The 20,135-nt window shown below is 40.9% G+C and overlaps 1 protein-coding gene across 1 annotated transcript; it reads left to right on the top strand.

Annotated features, from left to right (window-relative positions):
- Positions 1 to 1,690: 1,690 nt before the first annotated feature.
- On the top strand, positions 1,691 to 18,503 carry mcm2 (minichromosome maintenance complex component 2). The gene is made up of 20 exons (XM_057846254.1): positions 1,691 to 1,832; positions 2,886 to 3,082; positions 3,150 to 3,322; positions 6,831 to 6,961; positions 7,041 to 7,179; positions 7,739 to 7,836; positions 7,908 to 8,029; positions 11,763 to 11,970; positions 12,039 to 12,173; positions 12,641 to 12,832; positions 13,011 to 13,104; positions 14,525 to 14,603; positions 14,678 to 14,849; positions 14,908 to 15,034; positions 15,101 to 15,213; positions 16,535 to 16,699; positions 16,795 to 16,869; positions 16,929 to 17,111; positions 18,112 to 18,267; positions 18,327 to 18,503. The coding sequence occupies exons 1-20, from the start codon at positions 1,827 to 1,829 to the stop codon at positions 18,435 to 18,437; spliced, it is 2,676 nt and encodes an 891-aa protein (XP_057702237.1). The 5' UTR covers positions 1,691 to 1,826; the 3' UTR covers positions 18,438 to 18,503.
- The last annotated feature ends 1,632 nt before the right edge of the window (positions 18,504 to 20,135 follow it).

A 20,135-nucleotide genomic window follows, 5' to 3' on the forward strand; every position in this document is an offset into this window, starting at 1 on the left:
TAATTTTAACTACTTAAGAACATAGAATGTATATTAAAATTGAAGTTAATGTTAACATTTACTTTTTTTTTTTTTTTTAATAATAAAGATATAAGTAATATACATTCAGAAAAATAAGTACAAATGAATGATATGCAGAGTGATATGGAATATATTCCGGCCCTGAATCTTATACTGGAACTGCGTTCTGGCCCGGAGTCTTAAACCGGAACTGCGTTCCTGACCGTTCTGGCCCACTGTCACCCCTGCATATACAGTATGAAGAACATATGGCAGAAAACACTCAGGTGACTTGAAGTTCCGCTCTGAGACCCCCAATTTGGCCAAATTTCAAAATTGTCCTATATGCATGTGTGATACATCATTGGAAAGCTTAAAATCTCAATTTATTGGGGGAAGAAAAATTTTGAACAGGAGGCTTTAAAATAAATAAATAAACAGCCAACCCCAACCGGAGGTGAGAGCATGTGAGAGCAGAATTAAAGACCCCATGATTTCAACAAGATATTATCGCCTACTGACCTTGTCTCGATCCAAAAACTCCATGTAGCATGTATCATCGAGTATCAAGACACAGATGTGAATGGCCACAGCCGGATTTTTGGGGGATTTAATGGGTAAAACATGGTAATATTACAAGGTGTCACGATGCAGAAATCGCGGACATCAAGGAGTGGTCGAGATGTTCTTTTTCATATATTTACCCTTTCAAACTTTGTTTTTCAATTTTTCTTTGTTTGAATCGGTTATTTATCATCTAACATATCGGAGAAAATGCGACAGTAACAAAAAACAAAAAGCAAAACACACAATTAAGCAATAGTTATGAGGTAGATATCCGTGACCTTTTTACAGACACCAATTTCTTCATTGTGACGTAATTTGTTTATAAGTTTAAATACGCATGCGAATAATATTTTAGAGTCTTTTTTTTTTAAACTAAATATTATGAATCAATTAATGATTCTAAGCTAAAAATGCCAGACATTTTAAATAATAAATATAATTAATTACCTTTGTTTTATGGCTGGGTTGAAACAAAAGCGGTTGTGCGACGTCTGTAAACGAGGGTTTCCTGGGTAAAACGGACAAATTAAAAATAGTTCGGGGGCTTAACGCACCATGAATCTGCTATTGCAGCATATAAATATATTGTTCTATCAAACACAACTGTTTGGCTTAAAATACAGCAGTTTATTTTAAAGAGGGGTGCAAGAGCAGAAACTGCTTTTTCAGACTTGTCTGTGTTTTCCGTTATATACAAAAAGTTGAACTCGATAACGTTAACAGGAGGGCTCTGTTGCAGTGAACTTAAGTTGAGTGATTTTCTCCTCTAAAATACTTAACACGGCGAAATCATGAAGGACTTTCAACCGATTTGGTTTATGTCAAACCCTATTTATATAGTTGTTCAAAGTCTTCAGACTGGTTAAAAATAATACATACAACTATTTCTAAATTTACATTTAATTAAGTGCATTGCTAACATTTATATATAAAATCTGTTTGAAAATCTGTTAGAAATGGAGCAATTCTCGCAATTTCAAAATCACAGTTTAGCGAATGGGACTGACACAAAATGGCCGACATATGGTAACGGCTGTCTTTACTGGCTAGGAGGACTCATTCCGCATCTATTTTTATATGCATGTGATATTTATGGACTGTCCCATACGGATGAGATTAGCCAATCAAGAGCTGCTACGTCACTTTCAATTAGGATATTCATGAGATTTCGCGGGCTTTGTGTACCCCGTGACCACGTCTGGCGGGAAAGTCAGTAGTTCCCAGGCAGACTTTTGGAAGCAAGAAGACCGACACGAACAATGGCGGTGAGTTTTCTTTCCGTCTTTGCACCTCGTTTACGTAGCATGAGCTTGATGAAAGTTAACTTTGTAGACGTTTTATGTCGACATTGGTTGGCGAGTGGAATTTAGACGAGATCTTAGTCTTGCTGTCAAGAACAGCACGAAAACCATTGATTTTTAGCGCGTGGTCGGAAAAGTAGCGAAGTAGACCGACATGGAAATAAAACGTCGTAATTTCCCAAGTATAAAGTACATTTCATCTGAAAAGTACAAAATCAACATAGACTGTATCCAGAATACTTAGTAGAAACACATATGACAAAGTTATGATATTTTGGTTGACACAATACCTAGTTTACAGGGTGAAGTAAAAATAGTAGGGGGAGAAAAAAAACCCAAAAATAAAAGCGTCAAAAGTGGCTGGAACACAATCCAATTCCATAACAAAGTTGTTTTACCACAGAAAATTGGTATTTTATGAGTTGATAGTTAAGGTATTAAGACGTGTAATTTTATAGGAGTCAAGTCAACTTGTAATAATCCACTTGAAAATTTTGGAGAAATTTATACATTTATAAATCAATTTATTTATACATAAAAGATGGATAACACGCTCAAACTGTTTTGGATCACTTCCATATTAATTTTAGAATACTTAAAGTACACTCACTGTTCACTGCCCCCCCATGTAACGTCTTATTTGTCGCTTCCTGTTGATTTTGTCGTATTTCCCGGTTAATTTCTGTTGATTTGGGGTCGTCTTCTGTTGGTTTTGAGGAATTCCTCTGTCTCTTCCTGTTCATCTTCGGTCACATCCTGTTAATACTGGGGCTATTTGAGGATTTTTTCTATTCCAAAAATCATGACCACCAGTGGAGAAAATTAAGAGTTAATTAAAACAATAATTTTTATGTAGTACAGAGTATTATTTTTCCTAAGTGTCTGTATTGAATGAAAATTTTAGTGCCCTGAGAAAATTAATTCCAATTGAAAGTATTAAACATAAAATAGGAGCCAACATTCCTCAAAGCTTTTCAGGCCCAAATATGTTAAATTGACGCCATTGGTCATTGTCAGGATTCATCCGAGTCGCAACACATGGCCACCAGCCCAGATCCGGTGTCGAGGAGGGGCGACCTGACCTCCAGCCCCGGCAGAGACCTGCCCCCCTTCGAGGACGAGTCCGAGGGCCTACTGGGCGACGTCACCCTGCCGGGAGAGGACGAGGAGGATGACGGTGATGGCGAGGAGCTCATTGGGGACGGCATGGAGAGGTCAGAAAAATCCTGACGTTTTTATGCGAACCTGGCAGCAGTCCTCACGCGTGTATTGGCACGACAGGGACTACCGGGCCATCCCGGCGCTGGATCGCTACGAAGCTGAGGGCCTGGACCTAGATGAGGACGAGCTGTCCGAGCTGTCCCCGGGAGCGCGGGCGGCTGCCGAAGAGGCCATGAGGAGGCGTGATCGCGAGCAGGGCCTCAGCGGGCGCCTCAGGAGAGGCCTACTTTACGGTCAGCCTAACACTCTCTAAGCAGGACCCATTCACTTGCTGAAAGTCGTTTTTCCAAAATCACTTATTGTGCTTATTTAGGGCACTTTTGAATTCATTCCATATGATTAAAACAAAGCTTCATATATCGTTCTATAGAGTTCCACATTTTTTTTTTTTTTTTTTTTTTACATCATTCTGAACGATTCCATTTCATGTTATTCATCCAACATAATTTCACATCACAAACTACATTATTCCACATCATTCAACAATATACCACTTCATACGTCCCACATCATTCCACAGATTTCCACATTTTTACTTCATTTGATATTTTACATAATTCAAAACTATTCAATTTCATACATGTTACATTCTTGTTCAATTCATACGTTACATTATTACATGAAATAATTTAATGTCCCACATTTTCCATCATCCAACAATATTCCACTTCATACAACGTTATTAATTCACAATTTGTTTTCATACACTACATTCTACTACATTCCAAATTATTTTTCCACAATTGACAATATAACACGCAATTATACATTTTCCACAGTTTATTATTATTCAAAACTTAAAAAACCCCAAAAACAAATCCAATTCATTAAACATACTTTCACATCATACATTTCAGTCTATAGTATTCCGCTTTGTTGAACATTTTTCGATCATTTTGACATATTTCACTCATTCAAAACTATTGCACTTCATACATCATTCATTGAACATAAATTTACATCTTTCAACACTATTCCACATGATTTTACAGTAGAAGAAACTAGAGGTGAGGAGGTTTGCCCTGGAAACGAGGGGAATGAGGGTTAGCCATACCAAGACGGAGCATCTGTGTTTAAATGAGAGGGACCCAAGTGGAAGAGTGAGGCTACAGGGAAAAGACCAAGAAGGTGGAAGAGATTAAGTATTTAAACTCAGCAGTGCATAGCAATGGAGAGTGTTGAAAAATGAAGAAGCATGTGTGTGCAGGCTGGAACGGGTGGAGAAAAGTGTCAGGTTTGATAGAAGTGTTACAGCTAAAATGAAAGGATTATAAAACTGTGGGGAGACCAGCGACGTTGTTTGGTCTGGAGACGGCGCCACTGAGGAAAAGACAGGAGGCAAAGCTGGATGTGACAGAGATGAAAATGCTGGGGTTCTCTTTGGGAGTGACCAGGACAGATAGGAGCACGAATGAGCATGTCAGAGGAACAGCGCATGTTAGTGGATTTGGAGATAGTCAGAGAGTCCAGATTGAGATGGTTTGGGCATATCCAGGGGAGAGATGGTGAGTATAATGGGAAAAGGATGCTGAATTTCCATATGCCAGGAAGGAGGTCTAGAGCAGGGGTCCCCATCTGCCGGGCCGCGGACCGGGACCGGTCCGTGGCGCATTTGCGACCGGGCTGCAAAGAAAAAATAATTTAATAACGACCGCATTCTGGCCGAATTAACCCTGTGCCCCTGCTTAACACACCAATATCTCTGTCTACTCTAGATATAATACTACGAGATAGATTACAATGTTGTCATAGAAGTCCATTGATTGGACTGCTAGCAGTACATCTTGTTTGTGTATATAATATATCTATGTGCGCTTGTCCTCAATAATAGCGTATTACAAGGCCGCGGCGCGGCACATTTGTTCCCGGAAATAATTAGCCCCCACATGAGCGAAGATAACAGGAAAACAGACGTCTTTGGAAATATTTTTACGGCGAAAATGATATTTTTATGGCGAAAAGGGCACCTGACGAGCCTACAACCTCAAAGACCCACGAACTGCTAAGGAGTGGATTCGTGACCCGCTTGTGAATAAACAGAGAGATCGCAAATGACGGCGACCTTATTAAACGTACATTTGAGACAACAACTCTACCGAGGTTCTGGATTAAAGTCATTCTGGAATATCCTGACATCGTGACAAGAGCATTGAAAACCTTGCTAAAATTTCCAACATCGTATCTTTGTGAAGCGGGCTTCTTAATTAATGTTTAACGACAAGGCGAAGTCGTTAATGGTGAGCGTGGTGTGCAGCTGTTGTGTGAAGCTTACATGGCAGGATGAATCTGAGGAGAACTTTTCTACAAGTCCTTCCATGATCAAACGTAAGTTAATATTCCTTTCTTTCAAGAAAGTTTGTAGTGTTTACTTTGGAATCATTGCATTTGCACATTTTGCGGCTATGTTTAACGTTACGCACATGAGCAGAGCTGCATCGTTGCAATTTTTGATGGGTTGCAAAATTTGTCAGAACACCGGTCCGTGAAAAAAAAGACCCAAATAACACCGGTCCGTGGTGCAAAAAAGGTTGGGGACCCCTGGTCTAGAGGACAACCAAAGAGGTTTATGGATGGAGTTTAAGAGGACATGAAGATAGTTGGTGTGAGAGCAGAAGGTGTACAGGAAAGGGTTAGATGGAGACAGCTGGTTCGCTGTGGTGACCCCTGAAGGGAAATTCCAAAGGGTTAAGAAGAAAAAGAACAACATTCAATGTTTATACAACATTGTACAATATTCAAATTCATTCCACCTTACTCCGACAAAATCCACATTTTCACACATTATTGCTTATTTTTCAAAACAATACAATATTCCATTTCATACATAATTCATTGGACTTCATTTCACTTTTAAAAAAATCATATTATTCTACACAGAGCTGCCAACAGACTTACAGGGACCCGGGGACAAGAGACCATTATAGGGCCCCCCCACCCCACCCCTGCCACCGGCTTGTCACGACAACATACGCAGTACTTTAATGCTTTGCAAGCAATGACAGTGTAAATTTTCAAATTATTTCATTTGAGATGGACAGTTGAATTTAACAAACCGTAATGTGATGTGGCACAATATAAAGAATTTCCATCTATTGTCCAATGTAGGCTACAATACAATACAACTGAGAGTGCTATGCCTACCTGCTAAGCAACAAAACAGTAGAACTAAACCTCCTGTGCCTGCCCCCTCCACATCCCTGGGGTTATCAAGCACTCAAACAGTGATGCGCCTAGATTTTTTGATGGCAAAGTCATTTATAACATCAGTGAAATCCAGTTTTTGAGCAAGCTCACACTCAATGGAGAGCATGGTGTTACCGGCATCCCCAAGGGGCCGCTGTCCCCTACAGTATGATCAATTGTATTATAAATAGGATTTTTAGACCCCTGTAAATGCACCCATTGTTTTACAGTACATACTGTACATACATACATACATACATTTTCCTTTATTCCACCTTTTTCCTTCAACAAAACTTAACATTAGTCAAAGTCATTCCATGTTTTTTGCATTCTAGCATTCAAACACAATTTTTACAGAAAATTTAGTTTCTCACGTTGTCATTATCTAGTTTAATTTACAGTGATGAATGTCCAGTCCATTTTTAGATTGGATGTCCATCTATGTTAAAAATATATAAGCACAATTATTTCAAGCAGTTCACAATGCTCTTCATTCTCCTCAATTGAATGAGACTGAACGCCCAAGTCAAAACAGCGCCGTACATTTGCAATCCTCAGACAGCGAAGACGAGGACGATGAGCGCCCGGCGGCCCGCCGCCGCCGCCTGGCCGAGCGGGCAGCAGAGGGTGTGGCGGAGGGTGACGAAGAGGAGATGATCGAGAGCATCGAGAACCTTGAGGACATGAAGGTGTGGGGTGCGCTAGCCTGATCGGGCGTTCACCTCACGGTTACTGCTCACCTTTTTACCTCCCGACTCTCCCCTTCAGGGTCACACTGTAAGGGAGTGGGTGTCCATGGCGGCCCCTCGCTTGGAGATCTACAACCGCTTCAAGAACTTCTTGCGTACGCACGTGGACGAGAGCGGACACAATGTGTTCAAAGAGAAGATCAGTGACATGTGCAAAGGTGTGTGGTGTGAAGTTAAACCCTGTGTAGGACACTCATTTAGCTCATCGACTGCGACTGACTGTGCTAGACATGCAACCCAATGATTTAAAATAATTGGACAGCCTATCATTGGCAATGAGTTGGGTACTATTATATTAAACAATTACCTTAAGAGCGTTTTTGGGGGCCATAACTGGATTTTTTTCACCCGAGCAGCTCGGGTGAAAAAAATTTTGGCGTTTCAAATTTTCTGCACTGAATGGAGGCCTACACAGATCAAACCCATCTAAGAACATTCCCAGACATATAACGTGCAACCATGTAAAATTTTGTCGAAATCCGCCCAGCCGAGTCCATGGGGAATGAATAGACACACATATTAAGTTCCATTTACATACAAGTATAGATATAGATTTACTCGTAAAAATATACTGTATATTTTTGAACCCAATAATTTAAAAGAAATAATAATTGAGGCCTTTTGTAGGACCCACACACGGCAGGTTTTGATTGCTTTTTTTTTCCAAATTGGCAAGCATAGCCATTTGCATCTAAAGAGTTACAACTTTTCGTGTAGAGAACAAGGAGAGTTTAGTGGTGAACTACGAGGACCTAGCGGCCCGGGAGCACGTGCTGGCTTACTTCCTTCCCGAAGCCCCCCTGGAGATGTTGAAGGTAACAAAACAGTGGCATCCAAGTACAGAGTGCAGAGCTGAGACTGCGCTGGCTTTTCCCCTTGTTGTCAGGTGTTTGATGAGGCAGCCAAAGGGGTGGTATTGGCCATGTACCCCAAATACGAGCGCATCGTCCAGGAGATCCACGTACGCATCTGCAACCTGCCGCTGGTGGAGGAGATTCGCGCGCTCAGGTAGCAAGCCCATGTCGGCCTTGATCGCAGTTCTCAAATTTGCGGCCCGGGGGCCAAATCCCGTACATCGTATTGTTTTGCTGCGGAAGAAAATCGTGTGCATTGACTTCATTAATCACTATAGATATCAGAGAGCATTTACTGTTTGGTTTTTCCTCCTTCAAAAAAAAATACAAAAAGAATATTGACCTTTTTCATTTTTATATATAAAAAGTATATATATGAAATATTATATTGTTTTCATGTTTTTTAAATAGGGATAGAAAAAATATTTACGGTTGCAAAAAAATACAAGCGTATACACTTATTTTTAAATTTAAAAATTGACATCAAAGAAATTGAAAAATATTTTTTTATTTTATAAAAACATTTTAAACAAAATGTTTTACCTTTTTTAAACAATAAGATATGTATATGTAAAATATATGTGAATTAATAATAGTAAATATATAGTACTTGACTTCAACAGAAATGTGTTAAAATTTAGTTTGACAAATGTTTTTTAATCAAATATGTTTCTTCAGAAAAAAGTCATGTCATTGACACAATTTATATCAGCAGCACTTTTTACTTGATTGAACTTTGGACTATACCTGATTTGTGTCCTGAGAAAGTTTTGTTATATACTCGGAACCCTTTAGCAAATTTCATAGACTTGAAAGAGTACAGTTGTACAGGTAAGTCATAAATAATACAATATTATTTTAGGAAGTAGTCATTCATTTTGACCCCATTGTTATTTAAAACATGCCTGAAACAACTTCAAGTTAAGTTACAAAGGTAAATGCAAAAAGTGACATTTATCTGAATAATCAATTAATCGTCCGATTAATCGATTATAAAAATAATCGGTAGTTGGACCCCTATTGTAAATGTTGAATGCATGACATGGGTGAGTGCAGTATAAGGAAAGCGCGTTAAAAGTTAGCCTTGCTCCAATGCTAACTTAATTAACTCATTCACTCCCAGCCATTTTCACCGGAGCAAGGCCCTTCGCTCCCGGCCATTTTACTGGATTTTGACTGATTTTGCCAGGCCCACAGAAAATTCTGTTCTATTGCTATATAAACATGGAACCCACAAAAAGATTAGACTCTCTTCTTTCAGCAGAAAAAAAGTTAGTTCATATCTTTTTCCATTCGTTAGGAATCAGCATTAGAAAATAGCTTAGTTTGAGCAATTTTCCAATTTCTGATGAAAAAACTGAGAAATTGAGCTTTTTGTGAAAGCATACATTTCAAGTTTTACTTATACACAGCTATTTTTTGCTTTAGTTACATCCCAAAAATATGAATGTTTTCCTTTTACAAAATAAGATAAACAACAAGAGAAATAGCTTTTGATAGCAAAGTAACAATATATTTACACATAACTGAAAGATTACCCTGTTCTGGCCGCGACAGCTGGTTAAACTTTTTCCCTTATCGTTGCTGTCTCATAAAGATGAATTTAGTCTCTGCGGGCTCTGCTCGTGAGCAGCACGTACTCAAAGACATTGTCCACTGCACTAGTGATCCCGGTTGTTCTGCTCGGTCGTCCAGCGCCTGGCATCCCGGGCATCCTATCGGTTGTTCTGCTCGGTCGTCCGCCACCTGGCATCCATTCGGTCGTCTTCCGCCGGCGCCCGGCCATGCGGCCCGGCCGTTCGTTGCCGTTGAATCGGGTTGCGGGTCTTAACCAAATGTGCTACTGCCCTCCAGAGGCCAGTTTAATTGCTTTAAAATGGATTTTCAGCTTTGTACTTTAGAGATAAATTGAATCACGACCCAGAAATGTCTTTTTTGAAAAAAACTTAAAAGACGTACTGTATAAATACGTCTTGGGGACACTGAAACAATTAAGAATAGAACATATTTACCGTAATTTCCGGACTATTCAACTCTGCACGTCATATCCATTTTCCATGATGCGGCTCTGCTAATTTTACAAATGCACAAAGATGAGGGTCTGCTACTTTTATTTGTGCACAAAGTTAGAATACGGGTAAGAGTGCAAACTAGCGTCTGCCTTGACACATATATTCCACGTGTTTTACGCTTACATTTTATAAAGAGTGTACATAATACTGCTTTTGATTGCTCCCTCTCTGTACATTTGCCGTTAACTTTCCTAGTAATGATCAATGACTACGTCATCATTGTTTATGTATGTCTTCTTTTGATCGTAATGTCGGTTGTTACTTTAGACCAGGGGTGCCCAATCCTGGTCCTCGAGAGCCCCTGTCCAGCTTGTTTTCCATGTCTCTTTCCTCTAACACACCTGAATCAACTAATCAGGACGTTATCAGGCTGCTGCAGAGCTTGCTGATGAGCTGATCATTTGATTCAGGTGTGTTAAAGAAGGGAGACACGGAAAACAAGCTGGATAGCGGCTCTCGAGGACCGGGATTGGGCACCCCTGCTCTAAGATGCATTACCGCTCCTGCTGCCTAGAGTGGAGGAGGACTACGATACCCGCCCCCCCCCCCCCCCCAACTCAAACACATTCGCCGTCTGAATCCTTGCACCTGTGATGCCCAAAAATACTGTTACTCTTAATATATACATCAATATATTTGTTTTTCCTTTTTAATTTAAATTAAAAAGTCACTGAAATATAGAAATTAAAGGAAGAGTTCATTTAATATAATTGATTAGTATTAAACATGTCCCGATCGATCGGGATGCCCATTGATCGGGTCCGATCACGTCATTTTCAAGGTATCGGAATCGGCAAAAAAATATCGGACATGCATTTTTTAAATATATATATATATATATATGTATAGTTTTTATTAAAATTGGTTTCTAATTATATCTAACGTTACAGACAAAATGTCTTACACTCATCCAGAGTAGTTTTGGCTTAAAGAAGGGCTATCAAATTTATTGCGTTAACGGCGGTAATTAATTTTTTTAAATTAATCACGTTAAATAATTAACGCATGCGCTGCATGACCCACTCACGCATTGTCACGTTCAATCTATAAGGACGCCTTTTTACCTATAGATAGTGCTAAAAGGTATAAAGTATGAGTAGAGAGACTTTTGACAGCCTTTGGAGCCTTTTTTTATGTGGCTAAAGCCTTACAATACCTCTCTCAGCAATTAAAAATAACGTGGGAGGCAATGTGGGGAAGAAAGGTAGTAGTTGATCATTTTCTTAACACCCTATGTTCTTTCCCAACGCAGAGAAGATATATCAATGGGTGCCCCTACGCACAGTCATGGTTGCACTTCCCATCATGCATTTGGGCAGAAGTTAAATGGCTGCAGTATCATTTACTGAGAGCTCAACGAATACACTAGATGGCAATATTTAGTCACAATATACAAAGTCACAAGTCTTTCTATCCGTGGATCCCTCTCAGAGAAAAAATGTTAATTATGTAAATGCCATCTTGAGATTTTGTCATAATAAACAAATACAGTACTTATGTACTGTATGTTGAATGTATATAGTCGAGTTTTATTCATTTTTTTCTTAATGCATTGCCAAAATGTATATGATCGGGAAAAATTATCGGGAATGATTGGAATTGAATCGGGAGCAAAAAAAAAAAGGCAATTGGATCTGGAAATATCAGGATCGGCAGATACTCAAACTAAAACGATCGGGATCGAATCGGGAGCAAAAAAACATGATCGGAACAACCCTAATTAGTATTTAATTAATCGCGGCAGCGTCCGGAATTGGCATACTTCGTGGCCAAAGTCTGTTGGTTGAGTCGTCATCTTTGTTTTCCGCACTGTAGGCAGCTCCATCTGAACCAACTGATCCGTACCAGTGGTGTGGTGAGCAGCTGCACTGGCGTACTGCCGCAGCTGGGCATGGTCAAGTACAACTGCAACAAGTGCAACTTTGTACTCGGGCCATTTTTCCAGTCCCAAAACCAAGAGGTCAAGCCGGGATCTTGCCCCTCGTGTCAGTCACAAGGACCCTTTGAGATTAACATGGAGGAGGTGAAAAAGCCGCCGCTGTTGTCTTCGGCCTTCCACTTTCCGTTCTCACCCGACCGATCCTTCTCCAGACAGTGTACCAGAACTACCAGAGGATCACCATCCAGGAAAGTCCCGGCAAGGTGGCCGCCGGACGTCTGCCTCGTTCTAAAGACGCCATTCTGCTGGCCGACCTGGTGGACAGCTGCAAGCCAGGAGATGAAATTGTGAGTCTTGGACTATGGGTGGAAATGGTAAAAAAAATTCTGGGAAACCGGCTAAAAAAACTCACACAACTCACAGAAACTCAAAACTGCATATAAAACATAAAACATCAATAACGCACAAAAAATCCCCAAACTTTCAAAAACTCAACAAAGAAACGCCAAACTTTTAGTTTTAGGAAACGTCCAATTCATTTTGACTGGGAGAGGGTGAATAAATGTTCATTCGGCCCAGCCAGCCAAAGTGAAATGGATGTTTTGCACAGTCAATGGCAGCTAATGAGTTAAATCACTTTTCTAGTGGAAAATTGGGATTCAGCGAAAAATGTTGGTAGTAACCTGTTGGTTTCTTTTATTTCACAGTGACATTTTAAAAACGATATTACCATTCTCAGCAGGCCCTATTGATAACCTACTGGGATAGAAGGTATCCCAATAAATGGATGTCTCATCACTCTCTGCGTTTTCAGGAGCTGACGGGCATCTACCACAACAACTATGATGGCGCTCTTAACATGGCCAATGGCTTCCCAGTGTTCGCCACTGTCATCCTGGCCAATCACATCACACGCCGAGACCAAGGCGTGGCCGTGGCCGAGCTGACTGACGAAGATGTCAAAGCCATCATCGCTCTGTCCAAAGATGAGTGCGTTGGAGAGAAAGTGAGTCCATTGTGGGTTTGATTACATTGGCAAATTCCAGGAAGTTTATTTTTTGTGTCAAAAATAAAGACCATGGATTTTTGTAGGTCCTTGTTGTCAACTTTAAGCAATAGGAGTGAATGGAAATGTTGAATGTGCCGGTTCAAATTAATATGGCTCTACTTTTTTGTCTGCTTAGATCTTCGCCAGTATGGCACCTTCAATCTACGGTCATGAGGACATCAAGAGAGCCCTAGCCTTGGCCATGTTCGGAGGAGAGGCTAAGAATCCTGGTATGTTTTTTTTCGTTGGCCATTAGTGCGAAAAAAAAAAAAAAATCTACTGTATCAAGATAGAGGCTATTTTATATCACAATATTACACTTTTGTGAAATTATATAGTGGAAAAATATATAATTGACAGCTTTTTGCTCACTTTTTTGAATTGACATTAAAGTCACCTGCCACAAATGTTAAATGCATCAAGTAGTGCTGCAACCTAAAACCATCCAATGTAAACAGAAGTAGCATACATGCTTTTCTACTATTCTGATTAGTGGTTTTGACTTTTAAGATTGCTGTATATTAAGTTAGCATAATATCATTAACTCATTGGCTGTCATTGAGGGCACTAGATGTCCTATATATTTTGACCAGTAGGGGCGACATTCATTTGATCAGTACATATTTTCCTCAGGTTTTTTTTTTGGGTGGCTTTTTGACTCCTTACGGTTTCAGTCAAAATGGATTGGACATTTAGCGCCGTCAATTGTGCTAAGAGAGGAGCATTCACAGCCAGTCCTCCAGGTTTAAATGTATTGTAAGTTTATTGTTGTCAATGGCAGCCAATGTGTTAATAATTGGACTACAGTGTATGCGTGCTATTTTCAGTTCTTTCATGTGTTTCTCATGAACAGTATACTTGGCATAGCAGCCAATTATATAATAAACTGTTGCGTGGCAATAGGGACATTTTGAGGCTGATTGTTGGTACTCTGTCATATGTAATCCCAGCAATGAGCAAATTAGTACTGGTCTGGCCAAAATGTGCATTGCTGGAACAGGAACGGGTCCGTTTTAAAATGTCTGTAATATATTGTTTTGGCGATGTACAGGGTGTTCCAAAATGGTTCACCACATTCTAAATGCCCATATCTTCGAAACTACTTGATGGATTTTGTTTCTTAATGAAACTTAAGACATTCAACATAAAGTGTATTAAGTTTTATTCGTTAAATTTACAAAGAAAAGTACAAATATTTGTTGGTTCAATGACAGATTTTCATAAATGTTCAATATATACTCTGCACACGTCGAGTCGGCATTCGAGCTCATGCCAAACTCGCTGTAGAATGTAAGTTTCCAGTGCAGCTGTAATTCAGTTTTGTTGTTTAGTTTGTGCCTTCTTTGCCAAATTTGTGGAGAAGGCAGGCTGCACTGTCTTCGGTGACTGAGTCCGAGCGTACTTTAACACGCAAAATGCCTTTTCTTTTGAAGTGAATGGCATTTCTTAACATGAAAAGATAGAAATGCCAAACGTTACACACAAAAACTTGAAACGTTTTTACACAAGCTGTGAAAATTTGAGGTAATTCCAACGAAAATTGTCAAAATTATTGGCCTACGAAATGGGGTCAAACATTTTGGAACACCCTGTATATCCTTTTTATCATACTACTCTAGCTGCCATCTTATGTCGCTTGCGATTCTTCAGGTGGGAAACATAAAGTTCGAGGTGACATCAACGTTCTTCTGTGTGGGGACCCCGGAACGGCCAAGTCTCAGTTCCTCAAGTACGCAACGGCAGTTCCACATGGAAAAAAAAAGTGTGCTGGCATCTGTGTTGACATTGTCGTTTCCTGAGCAGGTACGTCGAGAAAGTGGCGAGCAGGGCTGTGTTCACCACAGGCCAGGGCGCGTCCGCGGTGGGCTTGACGGCGTACGTTCAGAGACACCCCGTCAGTCGCGAGTGGACGCTGGAGGCCGGGGCTCTGGTGCTGGCCGACAGAGGTGTCTGCCTCATCGATGAGTTCGACAAGGTACGCTGGGACTCGGATGATGTACACTTGCGGGCGACTCATCTCCACGTCCCTCCAGATGAACGATGCCGATCGCACCAGCATCCACGAGGCCATGGAGCAGCAAAGCATCTCCATCTCCAAAGCGGGCATCGTCACTTCACTGCAGGCCAGATGCACCGTCATCGCGGCCGCCAACCCCATTGGTAGGGTTGCGGGTGCACAAGTATCTGAGTCACCGCCTCTGCCGCTAACAATGTGTGTCTTTGCAGGTGGCAGGTATGACCCCTCCTTGACCTTTGCGGAGAACGTGGACCTGACCGAACCCATTGTGTCGCGTTTTGACGTTCTGTGTGTGGTCAGAGATACGGTGGACCCCGTGCAGGTTGGCTTAAGTCTTCTTGCACCCCTTAGAGCTGTGCTTTACAAACATTTTATTTCAAAGACTACAGGTAGTCCCCATCTTACGAACGTGTTCTGTTCCTGCACTGGCAATGTAACCCGGATTTCCGCGTAAATCGGAATTAACCCTTTAAATAAAATAAAAAAAACAATCCAAAAACATGGATTATACGTCATTGTACTGTCCTCGCCAAGACGTGGGAGCTAAGTCCAAGCTAGAAAGTGAGCTAAGCTCTGAAATGACGATGTCAGACGTCTGTGTGGTTTGCTGACTTTATTCAGCTGTTCATGACATCAACGCTTGCCGAATGAAACGAAAATTAAATTAGTCTCATCAGTAAATGCTATTCAAATTTGCGTTTACAAGTAGCTGCTGATACAGGAATAACAAACGATTAGAATGTATTCAGTTAGCATCCGCACATCATCAAAAACAATCACATAACTTCGCCCAAAGTATTCGACCACCATTGAAAACGCACAATAAACAGTACAAAAGCTGTCATCTCTGGAATCTTCACAAGCAACAAATGTGCACGCAGGCTGTCACCGCTATCACTCCACTGCTCTGTGTGTGTGTTTGGGGTGGGCACGTCTGTACATGTGCTCGCTTCCCGTTCTACGCTTCCTGCACCAAAATAAAAGCATGCATCACAAAGTCAACGTTTAAAAAAAAAAAAAAGACTCTGGCATCGTAAAGTCGAAATCGTGTTAGTCTGGTCGGTTGTAACCTGGGGGCTACCTGTGCTTGGCTCTTGGAGCACTATTATTGGGGTTACCATTCACTCTGTGGCTACCATTGACAGCCCTAGATGTCCATTCCATTTGGACATTTGGGCTGACAGTGATCATTTGCTTGAAATATTGCCAAATCTTCAAAAATAGAGATGTGCCTAACTCCATTATGTAATACCTTAAATGAACAGTCTTGATGCAAGGCCTCTCAATTTATTTTTTTCAGAATACACATACATGTTACCATATTGAACAAAAATGTTTTTTGCATGAAATATCAAATCTTCAAGAATAGAATTGTGCCAAACTAAATGGACAAATTCCTCAAATGAATTTGCTTGTGCAGTGAAGTGAAATGAGTTAATCACTAATAGACGTCGGTCCATTTGAGTTGGGAAGGCTTGCCAACCCTCCCACTTCAAATTGGATTCGATTGGAAGTCTGCAAGGGATATTTGAAGAGTTTTAGTTTGATTTTTAAAACTCGGTCTTAAGCATCACATTAGAAGGAGTCCTTGTCTCACTAGAGGTACTCGTACCACACTTTGACCAACATCCTTGTATGTTCAGGACGAAATGTTGGCTCGCTTCGTAGTGGGCTCTCACATTAAGCATCACCCCAGCAACAAGGAAGCGGGCGCGGCTTTGGAGGAGGTGGTCCTGCCCAACTCTTCCAATGTGGCGCCCGTCCCTCAGGAACTCCTCAGGAAGTACATCATCTACGCTAAGGACCGGGTACGCAGCGCTGTCGTCCTTTTGTCGGTCTAGATCAAAATGATTTACGCCCATGTTGACGTTGTAAAAAACAATTTTTTTTTTTTTTTTTGCAGGTTCATCCTAAACTCAACCAGATGGACCAAGACAAGGTGGCTCGCATCTACAGTGACTTGCGAAAAGAATCCATGGTGAGAATGAGCACTCAAACGAGACGCTCCTGCCGGCGACTAATGTTTACCTCCGTCAGGCCACGGGCAGCATTCCCATCACGGTGCGCCACATCGAGTCCATGATCCGCATGGCGGAGGCGCATGCCAAGATGCATCTGCGCGACTATGTTACTGAGGATGATGTCAACATGGCCATTCGTGTCATGCTGGAGAGCTTCATCGACACGCAGAAGTTCAGTGTGGTCAGGAGCATGCGCAAGGTCAGGAGAGGCGTCTGAGGTTTTAACAAAATGCCTGCCATTGACGGCGATAGACGTCCAATCTGTTTTAAGTGAAAGAGCTGACAGCGAATGAACTGCCGCCCTCCCACTTCAAATGGATTTGGATATCTACTGTTGTCACTCATTTATGTTTTTCACATTTACGTACTTTCATTTAGTTTAATTTTCCTTAGTTTTCTACTTTTTTGGTGGTTCAGTTTGTTTTTTTCGGTTTTTGCTGGGGCTTTTTTCTGCAGTTTTTTTTGACGTTTCAAATGTATTTTTTTCGATTTCTCATGGTTTAGTTTTTCGGTTTTTGTTTGCGCTGGTTATTTTATTTGGCGTTTTCAACGTCTTTTCAAATTATTTTGTGGTTCAGTTTTATTGCCTGAACTGAAAATGGAGCGGAAAATGTTTTTTTTTTAAAAAAAAAAAAAAAAAAAAAAAAAAAACATACAAACCTGGAGATACTGAAGAACTGGAAAAAAATCTGCCATTTTCTTTGGTGTTTCCATTTCTTAATTTAAAAAAAAAAACTTGTAGTTTTGCATTATTTTGGGCTGTCCCGATCATAAATAAATAAAAACATTAATAATGGAAACGCCAGAAAAAATAGAAATCTGTAAAACATTGGTGTGGTGGGCAAACTGAAAAAACAAAAATGCAAAAAAGATGTGAAGGTTTTTCACTATTACACATTTAATCCATTTTGACATCTGCTGGTGACACTGATTTCAATTCACAGCAGAAGGGTGATTGGATGCCACATGGCATCTGTCATCATCAGTGGTACTAAAAAAAGTTCTTATTGGCTGCCACTGACGGCGATAGATGTCTAATTCATTAAAAATAAATGTAACAATTTTTACAGTTTAATTGACATTTTGACAACCTTACGTCCATTAGAGGCCTCAAGAGAAGTCTGTTCCAAGATGGCCACGTGTTACTTCCGCTGCCTGAGAGAGACTTGGCTTTATCTACACTCCCTTTTTCCCCGCAGACATTTTCCCGCTACCTCGCGTACCGCAAGGACAACAACGAGCTGCTGCTTTTCGTCCTCAAGCAACTGGTTGCCGAGCGAGTTTCCTATCAGAGGAACCGATACGGAGCACGCGAGGACACGGTGGAGATACCTGAGAAGGAGCTGCTAGACAAGGTGTGTGTCTGCGCCGACCGGGATCCTCTCCTCTGGCTTGACGCGTCCTTCTTCGGCAGGCTCGCCAGATCAACATCCACAATCTGGCGTCCTTCTACGATAGTGAGCTGTTCCGCACCAACCGCTTCTCCCACGACGCCAAGAAGAAAGTGCTCGTGCAACAATTCTGAGTTTGTGTCCGAAGCTGCTGCTTGTAAATATCTGTACATGTTCTTCATTAAAATGGGCTTTCTTCTACTTGAGTGTAACTTAGCTTTTTGGCAGTTATGGATGGCGCTAGATGTCCAATCCATTTGAAGTGGGAGGGATGAAACATTCGTTCATTCGCTGCCTATAAACCCTACCCACGTGACGTCACAACTCCGTCCTCCTGACTGGTACCGCCCAATTGTCCGTCAACACATCGTGTATACCTGTTACGGCTACGTACATTCCTCCTATTTACGGCGTGTTTTTCTGCTCGTTAACATTAATAATCAAAATGGTGAAGGCGTGTGTGGCGGTCGGTTGCAATAACAGAGTAGACGGAGAGACTTGAAGTTCTACCGGATTCCGAGAGACCCGGAGAGGAGAGAGCGAGATGTGCTGCTGCAATTCGACGAGAAAACTGGGCTCCAAACGATTACCGATACAGATTATGTAGTAGTCATTTTATATCTGGTAAGATGCATTTAATATATATTTAGAGGGTTTTGGGCTGACAACCACAATTAAGATCATTGCTAGGCTAATCGCCGACAACATACACGTATGTATGTAGTGAGAGTGCTATCGCTAAACGATATAAACATTAAAAGCCCTAGCTCCATTGACAAATGACATGAAATACATTAGACTTGACAGTGGATGTTCGCAAGAACAAAAGATTTTGAATTGAAAATTTCGTAACTCACCTTTCCAAGCACAAGATAGATTCCTGCCGAATTTTCGTGGACGAGGACCTGTTTCACCCAACCAGCAACGTAGCATTTATAAGCCTCCAAGCTCTTAAAGTTTTTCAAACTTTCGTGAGAATGGGCTGATTTTGTGTGGACGAGATAGTTGTACATATCAGGGTAGCTAGCAGATGTCAGGCAAATACGGCGGAGACAGCGGGTCGAAAAACATCGATTTAGGCATCAAATATGGATCTGGCGAATCGATAAACTGAAGCTTTTCCACATAACGCCTTTTATGCAACGCATCAAGTGAGTTTACGGCATCCGAAAGCACCGGGTCTTCCATGAAATGCATTATAAGTTGCTCGATCAATTGAGACCATTGATAATACAGACACAAAATGACGGACAAAGGGGCGGAACAATACAGCGATCATGTGATTTTGTGACGTCGGTGGGTAGGGTCTATAGGGTTTAGGGTGATGACAAGTGATGAACTTATTTTAAGTGATGGCAGTTTCAAGAAAAGACCTTTTAAAATGGCCTCAGAGCTGCCATGTTGGTTAGGGAGTTGTTACCACTCACGTCAATGCACTGACATTAAAATAGTCTTAGCCATTTTATTTCTCGATTGACGACACTAGACATACAATCCTTTTGGATTGGAAGAAGCAAGCAGAACAAATGTGAACAAACTAAGATAGTGCTGTAAATAATACTTTTAACAACTGATTATTCTCAATATTAACATTTTTTTTGACTGCGATTAACACATTGGCTGCCATTGACTGCAGTTTTCAATTCATTTGCAGTGGGAAATAATAGCACAAGTATTGAAAGAATGCTAATAAATACACATGTGCTAACTAGGGCTTTCAAAATTATCGCGTTAATGGGCGGTAATTAATTTTTTAAATTAATCACGTTAAAATATTTGACGCAATTAACGCACATGCCCCGCTCAGATTGAAATGACAGCACAGTGTCATG

Source organism: Corythoichthys intestinalis, chromosome 9 (genome assembly GCF_030265065.1).
Source record: "Corythoichthys intestinalis isolate RoL2023-P3 chromosome 9, ASM3026506v1, whole genome shotgun sequence".
Taxonomy (NCBI): domain Eukaryota; kingdom Metazoa; phylum Chordata; class Actinopteri; order Syngnathiformes; family Syngnathidae; genus Corythoichthys; species Corythoichthys intestinalis.

What these genes read in the sequence shown, in the direction of transcription:
- mcm2 (XM_057846254.1), top strand. An exon ending in CCCCCCTGGAGATGTTGAAG is followed by an intron (nt 7,837 to 7,907) that starts GTAACAAAACAG and finishes CCTTGTTGTCAG; the next exon opens with GTGTTTGATGAGGCAGCCAA. An exon ending in GAGGAGATTCGCGCGCTCAG is followed by an intron (nt 8,030 to 11,762) that starts GTAGCAAGCCCA and finishes TCCGCACTGTAG; the next exon opens with GCAGCTCCATCTGAACCAAC.